This window comes from Melanaphis sacchari, unplaced genomic scaffold (genome assembly GCF_002803265.2).
Source record: "Melanaphis sacchari strain LSU unplaced genomic scaffold, SCAv2.0 Contig11_pilon_pilon, whole genome shotgun sequence".
Lineage (NCBI taxonomy): Eukaryota > Metazoa > Arthropoda > Insecta > Hemiptera > Aphididae > Melanaphis > Melanaphis sacchari.
Window position 1 is genome coordinate 216,752 of NW_020270469.1, and position 14,651 is coordinate 231,402.

Consider the following 14,651-nt stretch of genomic DNA (forward strand, 5'->3'; position numbering starts at 1 on the left):
CAACAAACATTACATTTTATCTTCATTCTTCAGTATAAGACCTGCCTAAATTAAAATTTATTTGATACTTGTCTACAGTATTATAAATCTCTGTGTAATTTTATCTATTTACACGTCGATAAGAATATTTTAACCTACATACTAAAAATAATTTTAAAACACTTTAAATAATTACAAGTTGATAAATAAAAATATTTTTAGCTTCCTATAAATTAAAGAACAATATAATATATTTTTTTTCGAAAGGTAATTTTGTAAAAAAAGTTATGTAGAAACAAGCACTACGCACAATATATGCACGATATATATTGTACAATATTATAATGATTTACTCAATACTTACTAGTGTCATACTACCTTGATTATTAAAAAAATACAATACATTTATAGTTACTATGCGTACTAAATTACTGTTTTAGGCTTTTAGAAGATAATCAACCAGGCAGTCGTTGCCAATACAGACACGATTTTGCCCATCGTTGTAAATTTCGGGCATATACAATTCACATCATAAGCAATGTTATATTGTTTGAAATTTGAATAGGTTAACAATAATAATAATTAACATAAACAACAAGCGACGCTACAGACGCCTAACGTGAAAAGAATTCGGGTTCGGGGTTACCCACAACAATATTAGAACTAACAACGTTTAAAAAAATCGTTCTGAACGACACAAGGTTTTGACACAGTGATTAATATACCTGCCTAAGGTAATACATATTTAGTATGAATATGTACCTACCTACTAATCACTCGTATTTACGATATATTATACATAAATATACAATATTTTATTTACGAATATAATAGCTATAATCAGTGGTGTAGTGGAGCGTATACGCAGGTATATGGCGCATACCTACTTCTCTGTTTTTCTGTAAGTGCGTATACTTACTATACTTATATAGAATAACACATGAAACGTGGTTATACGCGTATGGAAATGCATTTATTTTGTAAACCAATTTAATAAATGATTTTTAATTAATAAATAAAATGTTGAACAAACCTTGTCGATCTGATGGTTTTTATAATCAAAACAGTTAATATTTAAAGTATTCATAGTATTTTGGTGAAACTCAAAAGCGCAAATCGTTGAGTTTTTTCGATCGATCAAAAACACAAATTAATTTTGTGCGATTGTACCTTTGTAGTTGAATAAAAGCGCAAAAATAAATACTGTACTCGTTACACTATAAGTTTAAAATTATTAATTATTAAATATAATTATTCATTTTAATTAAATTTATAGTATTTTTATAATTTAAAAATACATCAACAACGATAGAGTTCAATTAAAGTTTCATATTATCGTAGATATCGTATTTTATCGTAACAAGTTGCGGTGGAGGTTGAATAGGTTGATAATTATTTAATATAACTACTCAATATATACAGTATAAACTTATATCTAACTTATAAAATACACTTTATTTTTGTAAAATTTATTTGCGCTTATGATTCATTAAAAAGGTATTTTTTCGCACTTACGGACTGTAACCTAGTATTTTTTAGTATAATATACGATAGTAAAACACTATAATTAGACATTAATATATATTGTACAACGTAAGTATACTGACTATAGAGTTATTTAAAAACATTGTGGGAAAACGTATTATTATTATTTATATGTAACTGATAAGATGATAACAGATCTCAAAAAATTTCCGGTGCAGCACGTTTGGGTATTTTTACCTGTTTAGTTTTCAAAATCCACACAACGTTTGGACACTCTATATCCCTAAAACGATACCACGTTTGGATACTAAAATGTAAATTGTATATACTTTTGTTTAAGAAGTATATGAAATATGTACATACATGTATAATATATTATATATTCATATATATCAAAATAATGAAGGTAACATCTTTTAGTATTTTTTTATAGAAAAAAAAAGTAATATATATGGTAATTATAATATTTATACTTTATTTCCTTGATAACGAATTCCCATAATTTTTAAATATGCAATTAGTGTCATGTCTCCTTTGTCATAAGCATTCCAATTATCAATCAAAAATTTTCTTTTAAATTCAGCCTCTTTTCTGGTGTAATTGATTTGATTTTTTTTTATACTATTTATTTTTAATGCAGTTTCTGCCTGAATGTTAGTTAGAACGTCTACTACATGGTGTATGTTTGGATGCGGATGGTAAAATTGTGCATTGAAATGTTTATGGAAAGCTTCGGGTCCGTTGGTTGTCCTAGTATTATTTATGGGAGCTTCTGCCCAAATATTTGGTGGAAATTGAGACTCTTTATTAATATAATTTTCAAAAATATAATCAGTAAACATGTGGTTATCTGTAGGAGTTATAGAAATGAGCTCATCAAAACCATCAATCATCATCAACTTGTTCAGGTGGTAAGAATTCTAGACCAAAAAAATATTTTAGCCATAACCCTATTTCTGTATTATTTTTATACTGATTAAGTAAATAATTATTTGATTAGATTTTACGATACCAGCTTTGACCCAAATGAAATTGGCACGCAATAATTTGTACACTTGGAAACGATTTATCGATTGCAATATGTGCACTTTTTTCAAAATCCAAATCTATTTTATTAATTTGTATTTCTTTGTTAATTAATTTATTACAAAGTTCTTTAATTAATGTCCACATTTCCTTATATTTATCAGTTGATTTCGAATTTAAAAAACAATAAATTTAAGGCAGATAATAATTGTTTTGTAATATGTGGATTGCATATAATTGATAAAAAATATGACGTTTTTACTTTTTAGTTTACATTGAATAAGTTCATACGCGCCATATCGGCGAGCAGAACGCGCGACCCTCGGAGTGGCGCGTATGAACTTAATCAATGTAAACTAAAAACGCGCGTGTATGATACGTCGTGTACATACGCGTCTATGTGAAACGGGCCACTACCGTCGTGCTCGATTAAAGGTATATACAATTACACAGTATATATTTATGTTTTATACATCTATTTACATGTTATATACTTACTACGTGCTTTATAGATTACCTAAAAACTATAGTGCCCAAACGTGTTGTAATATCAGAATAAAATAGTGTCCAAACATGTTGTGATTTTGTGCCCAAACGTGTCCCAATTTGGGATAAAATGCCCAAACGTGTTGTAGCCAAAGTTTCATGGATAAAATTAAATGAAGGAAAAGCTAGTCTGTGGAAAATGTAATAATTTATTTATTTGTTTATATGTTTTTTAAATTTTCATTTGCTTATTATTTTCTAAGCTAAGCACGTTAGGTACCTAAATCACAATATTTAGTGACTCTATCTCTACTCTTACCAATCTTCAAAATCAATAAACCTCTCTAACATCTTCAGAAAAATCTAGAACATTAATTTCATAGCGCAACAAAAAAAAAAGATTACATACTCTTGGATCCATAGTCATTGCATCATAGACGGCAAAGAACAAGTAGACACGACCGCCAAACTTGCTCACTCATCCCCAAACACTTTCACCTATAACGATGTAAAGAGGGTCATCGAAGAAGATACATTACTTCGGTGTCAAAAGAAGTGGAATGAAATGTCCACCAAACTCAATAAAATTAATAAATCTGTCCAACCGTTTCTATTTTCTGTTAATATCACAAGAAAACACGAGACCTCTATAAACCGTCTCAGAATTGGTCACACCCACCTCACACACTTCTATTTAATGAAGAAAGAAGACCCCCAATATGCTCATGTTGTAGAGTATCTCTCACTGTTAAACATATTTTAACTGAATACAGAATGTAAGACAAGGAAAGAAGGCTATTCCTCATCTCCAACCACCTTGCTGAAATACTCAACTTGAACCTCAACAACATATTCAGAATCATACAATTCCTTTTAAAAACACATCTAATAAATAAACTGTAAATTCTACACAATACCTAATACTTAACGTCTTGACCTCTTTATTTTTATATCTCTCTTTTAAATTTTAATTATCATTATACTTACCCCTAATTATGATATCTTGTAAATCATAATTTATAAATTCATGTAATGTGTAAATATATATATATATAATGTACTGTTACATCTAATGGTTACAGACGCCACGGATAGTTTGTTTAATAAAAAATTAAAAAATACCTAATTATTATGATCAAGTAGGTAATTAACTTTATTGTTTCAGTAAAACAACATAATAAACCTAAGTACCTATAAAGTAAACATAACATGTAAAAAAAAGTACCTAATTATTTCCCTCTTTTAAAAGCTATAGAAATTTGTGCCGAAAGAGAGAGATCTACAATAATTGTACATAAGTACAATTTTCTAAACTAGGTATATTATTTATATTTTATTCTAGTTAAATTGGCTATAGATGTATATTATTTTAATTTTGTGTTTTTTTAATATTGATCAATATTAATATTAACAGTGGCTAATAATAATATCCTCAAAAATAAAAACACACATTTCAGCAATTTATATAACTTTATATTTATTTTATTTATGTAATACTATAACGATAATGCAAGAAGTAAGACACAAGTATACTGGTATAACACTAAATATACAATATTGCCATATTACTACATAGTATAAACTTCAACTATTCAACAAAAATTCGACTTTAGTTGTCTTGGCACCGTATATTATGTTATGTAGACACTAGACAACAATTAATATTAATATTATTAATGATCGCATCGAATGTTGATATACAAATTTATAGGTTTCTACTCAACCAACACCTACAAATCAACTAACTAATCATAATATATGTCTTCTTCCAAATAACTCAAATAAAAAAGAAAGTACATTTAAAGCATTTTGATTTCAAATTAAAAAATTTCTCTAGTAAACATTTTAGTGTTGATATGTCAATAATACAATCTTATACAACTAATAGTCCTGTGAAATCTTCTTTGGAATATATTTTTTTAATTATTTTCGATAAAACGTTTGATATAACCATGGAAAAGTCCAATTTATATTGTTTTCAAAAATTTGATAAAATATTGGGAACAAATTTAAAGGACTATTGTTTGTAACATATTATTACAAAGACTGTTGATAGTTATTATTAAAATATGTAAATTATGGTTTATTTTATTTTTTAGTTATTTAAAAATATATGTGGTATACAATATTATGTAATTATAAAATAATTTACATTTTAATAAAAGTTGCCTAAATATTTATAATTTTTGAAAATAAAATAAAGATTATAAAAATAAAAATTAATTAGTGTTTTAAATTATATTACGTAGAACCTATTCCATATTTCATCTTGATCTTGTAAATGCATCTTATACTAAATATATACTTATAAATATAGAAGAATTTTGATAAAGTATTCTTAAAGACACAACTTATACTTCTAAAACGGTTAAACAAATTTTTTTTCAAATTTAGATTCAGAGACTCTTATGTGATTAGAAAAATATAATTTGAATGTTTTAACACGTTTAATTTGTGTAGTGGTGTTATTTTATTTAACTTTAAAGCTGGGCCGATATTAATACCCGAAAATCAAAATTGGTATTTGGTATTACTGAGTACCTATCAATTTATCGGGTATCGATTTTTTTCGAACCAATAGTAAAACTTATACAATGCAGTCCACATATCAATTTGTATAATAATGGTGGTGGTTATACGAGTATTATGCGAGATACTCAGGTTCCCACACACAATTTTTGACTTTGTAAATATAAAACAGTAGTTGTAGTTCTAATTTATAAATAATAACATATGTATTTATTTTTTTTCAATTGAACATAAAAATAAATATTAAATCAAATAATTTAAGATTTTCAAATATCTATTGTATACTGTAATGATAGCCACTCTCTGTGTGAATGGCTCATTAGAGTGCCATCATCACAATCTTTACTATTATAATATATCTTATTATAAACAGTGTATTATAGGTACAGTTACACAGATATATATATTAGTCATATGTGACATATTTTTATGCCTTTATCTAAACACACTGTTAAACTCAGATGACATTCGTCAACCATCGACCCAATCTCCAGAACTCTCCCTGATTTACTTATATTCATAAGTAATGAGTTATGTAATATATATTTAATATAATTAATTGTATTCTTAATTAATGTTAAATTAAAAAGAAATCAATAACTATTAAACCTACTTTTTCTTCCTTTGTTCGTCTAATACATGGTAAGTTAATTTATAATATTATATAATATTGTATACATATATGTACAATGTACACAAGAAGGTATTAAACTAGAATTTGAACGGAATGTATAAATATATATAGATAATGAATCATATATGATTAAAAAAAGATAAAAAGGTACATATATTATAAATTGCACACAGACTCTTTTTTATATTACTTAAGTACCTAGTACTCTAGTAGACAAACTTTTGCATAAAAATGTCTCTGAATTTAAAATTGTTTTCATCATTATTTTATTCAGATACTCGGTTATCGGTTTTATTTTGAACAAAACCCAATTGTAAATATTAGTTATTATAACAATATTTGATAATGAACATCAGAATGTATGACGGTAATAATCGCTTAAAGACATTAAAGAGTCCCACTCTTAAATTTAACTCCAAAAAAATTATTCATCTACGGTCCTGGAATAAACTTCTTGATAATAAATTAATCTAATAACTGAAATTTTAAATTATTATGTAATCTTAACCTAATGGTGAAAAATTTAACAAAAACTATTGTAATTACTGTTAATTTCAAATAATAATCAACACACAATATAATAATATTATTAAAAATTTGTGGAATATATGATGTGGTTTAATCAAATTCCCATAATTCGTCTTTTTTCCTTTCTTTTTTTTCTTTTTCTTTTTTTTCTTTTTTTTATCTTCCTTGTTTTCCTCATCTTCCTTTTTCTTGTCTTCTTCTTTTTTTTTGTCTTCTTCCTTTTTCTTATCTTCTTCCTTTTTCTTATCTTCCTCATTTTTCTTATCTTCTTCTCTTTTTTTCGGCTCCATTCTATCGTTTATCCATTTTAAATAATAATTTACGAATACGTGCACATCCTGCATGTATGGCACTCCACATTCACTTGGTCCATTTTTGTAGTTTATATAAAAACTAACTATTCCATAAAGCTTGTTGTTGCAAATTATTGGACCACCACTGTCTCCCATACAGGACATTTTCAAGTAACTCGGTGTCGTCGGTTCTGAACACAAATACTGTGACCATGTGTTTTTTATTTGAATTCTATCAACAAATTATAAATTCAATAATTATTAACTGAATTATTCGTGTTTACTATTTTTTTTTATCTACCTTTGGTGTCCTTTACAATCAGTTGGACCATGTCTTACTTTGATTGTTAACATGTATCCTATATCGCCCTGACCACCAGCATTATCTGTCCTACCAAATCCAACACTTGTACATGTCAAGGCCTTGTGATCGGCAAATTCTTCAGGCTTGCCACCAATGTCTAAATATTTCTTTACATTCGGGAATGGGCCTTCTAGCTATTTAAATTAATAATAATAATAACAGATCTTTTAAATTATGGTATAATTTGTAACAGAAAATTTATTTATTATACAGTAAATAATCAATCATAAATATAATAATAAACAATTTGTAAAAAATTGATGCATTTTTTTTTTTTTTTTGCAAAAGAGGGATGCAAGCATTAATGAGAGAGTACACAGAGCTGTTTTGATGAACCTTTACATTAAATAAACTATAATAAAGGAAGGGAGATGGTTAGTCATGTACTAACAATTAAAAAGAAAAGGAAAATCAAATTGATTTCTTATATATTATTTATTATTTATTTGTTATTATGAAAAGAAACGGGACCTATAAAAATCTAGCTATTAACTTTGATGCTTATGTATACAACAGTATAAATTATTAAAACATCAATATAATGATGAAATAATACTGATTTAGCCCCTCAATAGAAACATGGATCCTCGTTTACAATACTTATCTTTTGTAATATAGAAAGTAATTTTAAAATAATTCACAGAATAAAAGGGGGAAGTCACTACGTGAATTAAAAACTAGAATTCTAAAATAATTTTGTTTAAAAGGACAGGCCGTGAGGTTATATTAATTCGACCAAATCAACGAATTTTAACAAAAATGATAAGTTTGTTCAACTCGGCAGTCAGCTAATATGGTTAGGCCCACGTGATAAAATACTGGATTATAATTTCGTGGTGAACAATCAATCGATAACCTGAAAGATGCAGTAGACGCACACTTTAAAAATTTGCTTAAACCCGTTAAATTTTATAGCTATGTTTCGTGGTTGATGGACATCAATTTACAGCTACACAAATATAGAATACATAAATAAAAAAACAAAAAATTTTAATAGGAATAGATAGCTTGAAATTCATAGAGATTCTGAAGAAAAACCCTAGCAATTTCATGGCTTTACAGAAAATGTCGTCCAAGTGAACATTAAACTTAAAACAGCGATCAAACATATATCTACAATACATGTGTAAAGCCCAAGAACAAATTAACAGCAATATTCTTTGTTCAATTAAAAAAAAAATTTACTTACTTTAAACAGACTAACGTCTCCTATTACAACATTTGATTCTGGGTTAAAATCTTTGTGTATGTAAAGCTCTTTAACCCTTCGAAAAACATTATTTCTTATAGCTGTTCCTTGATATACCTATTACATTGAAATTTTATTTGCCATGAATTAAAATTGTTTTTTGTAGCTGATGTAATATATAGTTAATTACATTGGATATATTATTGGATACTTCATAAGTATATTTACTTTAATATAATTTGTGTTTGAACCGTGAACACAGTGAGCAGCGGTCAATACATACAATTCTTTTATCAATGTGCCGGTACAAAGCGCATAATTCTTCCAGTCCTTAGTAGATGTATGTATAGTCACTACGTATGGAAATTGGGAAGGATCATATCTTTCACCATTAGCTATAAGTTCTTTATTGATATTATTAGTTGAATTAAGTTCAAATAATGCTTTTTTAATTGACAATAATAAAATGATTATAATTTTCATCATGTTTTCAACGATTACTATTAGTAGGTATATCTACATAATATTATAAATATGTACAATACACACTTTTATTATCATGACAACATAATTCCTTTGAAAACATTTATAAATCTTTGTACCTACATTTATAATCCACTAAACGGAAAATGGTCATATTTTTTCGAAAAGTTTTCGAACTTCACATGCACAAAGCTTTTGACACAAAATCAATGATTACAGTAGGAGACATTAGTCTGTTTTAAGTAAGTGAGCTTTTTTTTTAATTGAACAAAGAATATTGCTGATTATTTAATATTTATACTTGGCCATTCACATATGTATTGCAGATATATGATTGATCGCTGCCTTAAGTTTAATGCTCACTTGGATAGCATTTTCTGTAAAGCCATGAAATTGCTAGGGTTTTTCTTCAGAATCTCTATGAATTTCAAGCTGTCTATTCCCATTAAAATTTTTTGTTTATTCATTTACGCATTCTATATTTTTGCAGCTGTTATTTGGTGCCCAACAACTAAGAAACACAACTACAAACTTTAACGGGTTTACGCAAGTTTGTAAAGTATGCATCTTTCAGGTTATTGATTAATTGTTCACTACAAAATTATAATCCAGTATTTTACCACGTGGAGCTAACCATACTAGCTGACTGCCGAGTTGAAACAAACTTATCATTTTTGTTAAAATTCGTTGATTTGGTCGAATAGTAACCTCGTGGCCTGTCCTTTTAAACAAACATTATTTTAGAATTCTAATTTTTAATTCACGTAGTGATTTCCCCTTTTGTTCTGTAAATGAATTTAAAATTACTTCCTTTAATCTATAATACAAAATATAAATACTTATTGTATACAAGGATCCATCGTTCCTATTAAGTGACTTAACTAACCTACCTACTAATTTTAGTTTTATCATTACCTATATTGATGTTTCTATAATGTATGCTATTATATTCTTTAGCTTCAAAGTTCATAGCTAGATTTTTACCATTTCCAGTTCCTTTTCACAATAACAAATAAATAATATATAAGAAATCAATTTGATTTTTCTTTTTTTTAATTTTTTAATTTTTGTTAGTACACGACTAACCGGCGACCGCCCTTTATTATAGTTTGTTTAATATAAAGGTTCATCAAAACAACTCAAAGAATACTGATTCATTAATGTATACACTGTATTTATTACACTTAATATCCCTTTTTTACAGAAAAAAAAATGTATTTATTTTTTACAAATTGTTTATTTTTATATTTATAATTTATTATTTACTGTATGAAAATAAATTTTCTGTTGTAATTTTTACCATAATTTACAAGATCCATTATTATTTTTTTTTTTTTATTTAGCTACTAGTATTAACTAAGATAACTCAACAATTACATTTTTAACAAAGAATTTAAATTACATTATATTATATAATGATGCCAACATCTAATTTAAAAAAAATTACAATTTTAATAGCATTTGTAGATTTTGTATTGAATATAGAGTATAGAGTAGATATTAAAAGGAATATTGAGTTTTAAGTACATTAATTAAAATTAGGCATTTGACCTATAGGGCAGGGCAGTCAAATAAATTATAGGATAGGTCACAGATATATTCATTTAAATGAAGTGTGCAGAATGGAGACTTGTCCTCCCCGTTTGAATGAGTGACTAGGTAGATGATATCCTATGCGTAACTGATTGAATTGTACGTAGGTGTAAATTATTGAACTCAAGTTTTTTTAAAACAGTAAACACTAATAATTCAGTCAATATTTATTGAATTTATGGTTTGTTGATATAGTTTCATAATAAGACAATATTTGTGTTCAGATCCGTTGATACCGAAATACTTGAAAACATACAGTATTACTGAGTGGGAGACAGCAACAATAAGCTTTATGAAAAATGTAGTTTTTATATAAGCTACAAAGAAGGAGAAAATGATTGTGGAGTGTTTTACTTACATCCAGGATGTGCACATGTTTGAACATTATTTTTTTAAATGGATAAGTGATAGAATGGACCGGGGAAAAAAGAAAATAGAAGAAGACAAGAAAAAGAAAGATGAATAAAATTATGGGAATTCGATCAAATCACACCATAAATTTCACAAATGTTTAATAATAATATTATATTGTATGTTGACTATTGTTTGAAATTAAGTCATTACAATAGTTTTTGTTAAATGTTTTATCATTAAGTTAATATTATGTAATAATTTAAAATGTTAGTAACTAGATTAATTTATGATTAGAAGGTAGATGAACAATATTTCTATATTTTATATTAGTTGTTCTAAACTATTTTTATGTTAAATCGTTAAAGAAATAAAGAAATATGATATTATTTATAAATTAAAACCGCAATAATTAATTTACATTAAAAGAACCAAAAATTCTGTGTGGGAAACTGAATACCTCACATAATACAATTTAATGATTCAAACAAAATTTACAGCAATATAGGTTTTATTCAGAAAAACTATTGGTATGAAAAAATGTACAAAATTTAATATATTATTAAATTTAAAATATATTAAATGATGAAAATGATGAAACTTAAGTTAATGCATTTAAAACAAAAATAATGTATTGTGTTGAAAACATTTTTTGCAAGCATCTTCATTTCTGTAATAAGGTATATACAAATAATATTGTAATATTACTTTCTTTGAATTTAATTATAGTAAAAATATCTAATATTGGTAAGCATGGTTTAATCAATTGAAGTAGGTATTAGTAAAATAAATAAATTTATGGGTATGGATAATGAGGCTTTTTCACATACTTGGTAGATAATAACAACCTTATAATAATAAAAAATAATTGTTATTTTAAAAATCATTATTTTATTGCAGCACTAATCATGCAAATTAGGTAGGTACAAGAAGTTTGTACCTATTTTAAAAATTGTTTATGGATAAAAAAAAAAAAAAAGAATATTAATAATTTTCGAAAAGATTGATTTGAATTATTTAATGTCACAAAATATACTTTTTTGTGCATTATTTGTGAAAACAATTATTACCATTATACTCATACCCCATACACTACACATATTATTATTATTATTATATATTATAACAAAATTAACAAATTAAAAATATTGGATAATCATATAAGTCACTTTCCCGAAGTGTTTCGAGGAACCTTAAAGTTCCATGGAACAATCTCGAGGGTTCCACCAGATGTATATGATTATTGAGAAAGTTATTTTTTATTAAACTTGAAAAAAGTATCATTATTTTATATAATTTTGATTGAAAATATTATATATATTTTTAACTAATTTAAATAAACAATAATTATTAACAATATTATTAAATTCTTCTTATTGTAGAAAAATTGGAGTTGAATTGGAATTAAAGATTTTGTAGTTCTGTGAAACACAAACTATTTCTTGAAGGTGTTGTGGTTGTAAAAGTTTGGGAACTACTAGTATAGGTTTTTAAGTGTTTGGTTCTCTAAATATTTTTTGATTATCACTTGATATTCACAAAATATTTTTTCTTTTTTAAAATCTTGATTCAAATAAAAATTATTATTTAATTAAGATAAAAAAAAATTAAAGGTAGGTCACCATTTATTAAGTACAATTAACTTATTTAAATAGATAGGATATATCATAGTTTTTACTATATTCATAATTGGGTGTATAAATAAGACCATAATATATCAATAACATTATATTTCAATTCATAATTATCAGTAAAATCTTATATTCAAATTAAATTTGTATAAAAATATGAAAATGTATAAAATTATGTAATGTAAAAAATATAATGATGGGTAGATAATCAATAATAAATTAAGTAAAAAAATTATTAAACCAACAAATTTTTACTTTAAAAAAAAATAAAATATCATTAGTATTACTATTTTGAATAGGTTTTAAAATTAAACTTGAGTACTAATCTGTTACATAGTTGTATTATTATTATTTTCGAGTAAAAAAAATTGTTTTTTAAAAGTAGGAAGATACATAATTGATAGTAGTTGTATAAACTTAAAATCTTATTATTATTATACTAACAAGAGTTTGAATATTCAGTCTTTGAAGACAGTTAACATTCTAAAAAGTTGGCAGCCATTATTATTTCTAAAGCATCTTGTGGCTTGATAAAGAACTCTGGTACTTCACCCGAACAGTCTTTATAATAAGCTTTGTACGTGAAGTACATACAAACAAGAACCAACACATACGATCTAAACAAGAGGAAATCATTATATCAAAAATTTTGACATTGTCTGACAGTCATTATTGCTTACGGTATCTCCCTAAAATGGATTATGTTTGTTTGTTTCTCTGAAAATTGACCGGGTCCGCTCAACATGGCTTTGATTGTTCCTGACGCCAAGGCGTATTCCCGCTTGATGATGAACTCCAGTCCATCGCTTGAGATTAGCTTGACATACATGGAATTGGGACCATCACAATTGTCATTCTCGTTAATCTTGGCCTCAGTGTTCTAAATGACATACAAAAACACCGTGAGTAAGTTTTTTGGTATTGTGTGGTAAATTTTTAATAAAAATATTGTCATTACCTCTCTTTCTATCTTCTCGATGTTCATGTTTTTCTATTAATACTTTTAATGTCGGGACCGTATATCGATCAAAGGACCAACACTTATGAATACAAAATTGAGGTGCAATACTTTAACGAGAACAATTGTATACTATTGTTTACAATCAATAAAAAACATTAATAATAATCACAAAGATCGGTCCTGGCGTCCTGCACAGTTAACACGCTTAATGAGGATCACTCCTCACTCTCATGCATTGGTGTACCTGCGACTCGCTTGACTCAGTAACCGATTGTCAATGTTGTCACATTACATTTCAGAAAAATTGTCTGATATCCGTTTTAATATAGTATCAATTTTTGTAATCGAAGGCGTAGAGCGGTATTTTGATAACATTATCGCCGAAATAAATCAAAATACGCAACATAAAAAAGAGATTAAATAAAAAGGCAGAAAACTTCAATGAAACGTTTTAATATCAAATTAGGTTTTAGCCATAGACCTTTTGGCTTTTACTATGTACTATGTAGTATATATTAATTTATTATAACGGACGGTACGTGCCACGTGGTAGTAGTTTCAACGGTTGAACGGTCACAATATGTGAGGGCGCTCTCGTGGTAGTACATAGTAGTCATAGTACACTACACATGCGCACAAGAACTATGAAAGTGTACAATAGATTTTAATTTTACCGTACGTAATTTTACAAAACTTATTTTATTTAGAAATTAATAATATGTAGCTATGATTTTATTTTTAACATTTAACTTTTTATCAATTATTGTATTTATTTCGATAATTATATTAGGTATATATAATCTTTTTGTAGATATTGATTAATTTTTTGCGACGGAATTTTACACAGGTGAATGAATTACCTATCGTATTATTATTTATTATTTGTTTAATTTTTAATTACTTAATTATTTAAATTACAATGTTGAATGTCGAGTATAAAATGTACAATTCAACGATTTTACATAGTACATTGATATTATAGACTATAAATTATAATGCAGCTATTAACAAATATACATATTTTTTTTTTACCTTTAACTGGTTAATAACGAAACTACTAATATTTTTTGCTGTTTCCACTTAATCCTTCTATCATTGAACATTACCATTTATTAGAAT

The 14,651-nt window shown here is 26.4% G+C and overlaps 2 protein-coding genes across 2 annotated transcripts; both read right to left on the reverse strand.

Annotated features, from left to right (window-relative positions):
- Nucleotides 1–3,771: 3,771 nt before the first annotated feature.
- Nucleotides 3,772–9,966, reverse strand: LOC112604275 (chymotrypsin-1-like). Its single transcript, XM_025353240.1, has 6 exons — nucleotides 9,912–9,966; nucleotides 8,742–8,917; nucleotides 8,514–8,630; nucleotides 7,262–7,458; nucleotides 6,751–7,192; nucleotides 3,772–3,846 (listed from the first exon to the last, which is right to left on the reverse strand). The coding sequence occupies exons 1-6, from the start codon at nucleotides 9,964–9,966 to the stop codon at nucleotides 3,772–3,774; spliced, it is 1,062 nt and encodes a 353-aa protein (XP_025209025.1).
- A 2,926-nt stretch (nucleotides 9,967–12,892) lies between these two features.
- On the reverse strand, nucleotides 12,893–14,088 carry LOC112604270 (elongin-C-like). The gene is made up of 3 exons (XM_025353234.1): nucleotides 13,530–14,088; nucleotides 13,252–13,451; nucleotides 12,893–13,188 (listed from the first exon to the last, which is right to left on the reverse strand). The coding sequence occupies exons 1-3, from the start codon at nucleotides 13,554–13,556 to the stop codon at nucleotides 13,047–13,049; spliced, it is 369 nt and encodes a 122-aa protein (XP_025209019.1). The 5' UTR covers nucleotides 13,557–14,088; the 3' UTR covers nucleotides 12,893–13,046.
- Nucleotides 14,089–14,651: the final 563 nt, after the last annotated feature.

Coding starts and splice junctions, on each gene's coding strand:
- LOC112604270 (XM_025353234.1), bottom strand. CDS start 13,556: ATGAACATCGAGAAGATAGAAAGAGAG. Junction 13,452..13,529: donor TCGAGAAGATAGAAAGAGAG/GTAATGACAATA, acceptor TATGTCATTTAG/AACACTGAGGCCAAGATTAA. Junction 13,189..13,251: donor ATCCATTTTAGGGAGATACC/GTAAGCAATAAT, acceptor CCTCTTGTTTAG/ATCGTATGTGTTGGTTCTTG.
- LOC112604275 (XM_025353240.1), bottom strand. CDS start 9,966: ATGAACTTTGAAGCTAAAGAATATAATAGCATACATTATAGAAACATC. Junction 7,459..8,513: donor GAGACGTTAGTCTGTTTAAA/GTAAGTAAATTT, acceptor TAATTTAAATAG/CTAGAAGGCCCATTCCCGAA. Junction 7,193..7,261: donor GATTGTAAAGGACACCAAAG/GTAGATAAAAAA, acceptor ATTTGTTGATAG/AATTCAAATAAAAAACACAT.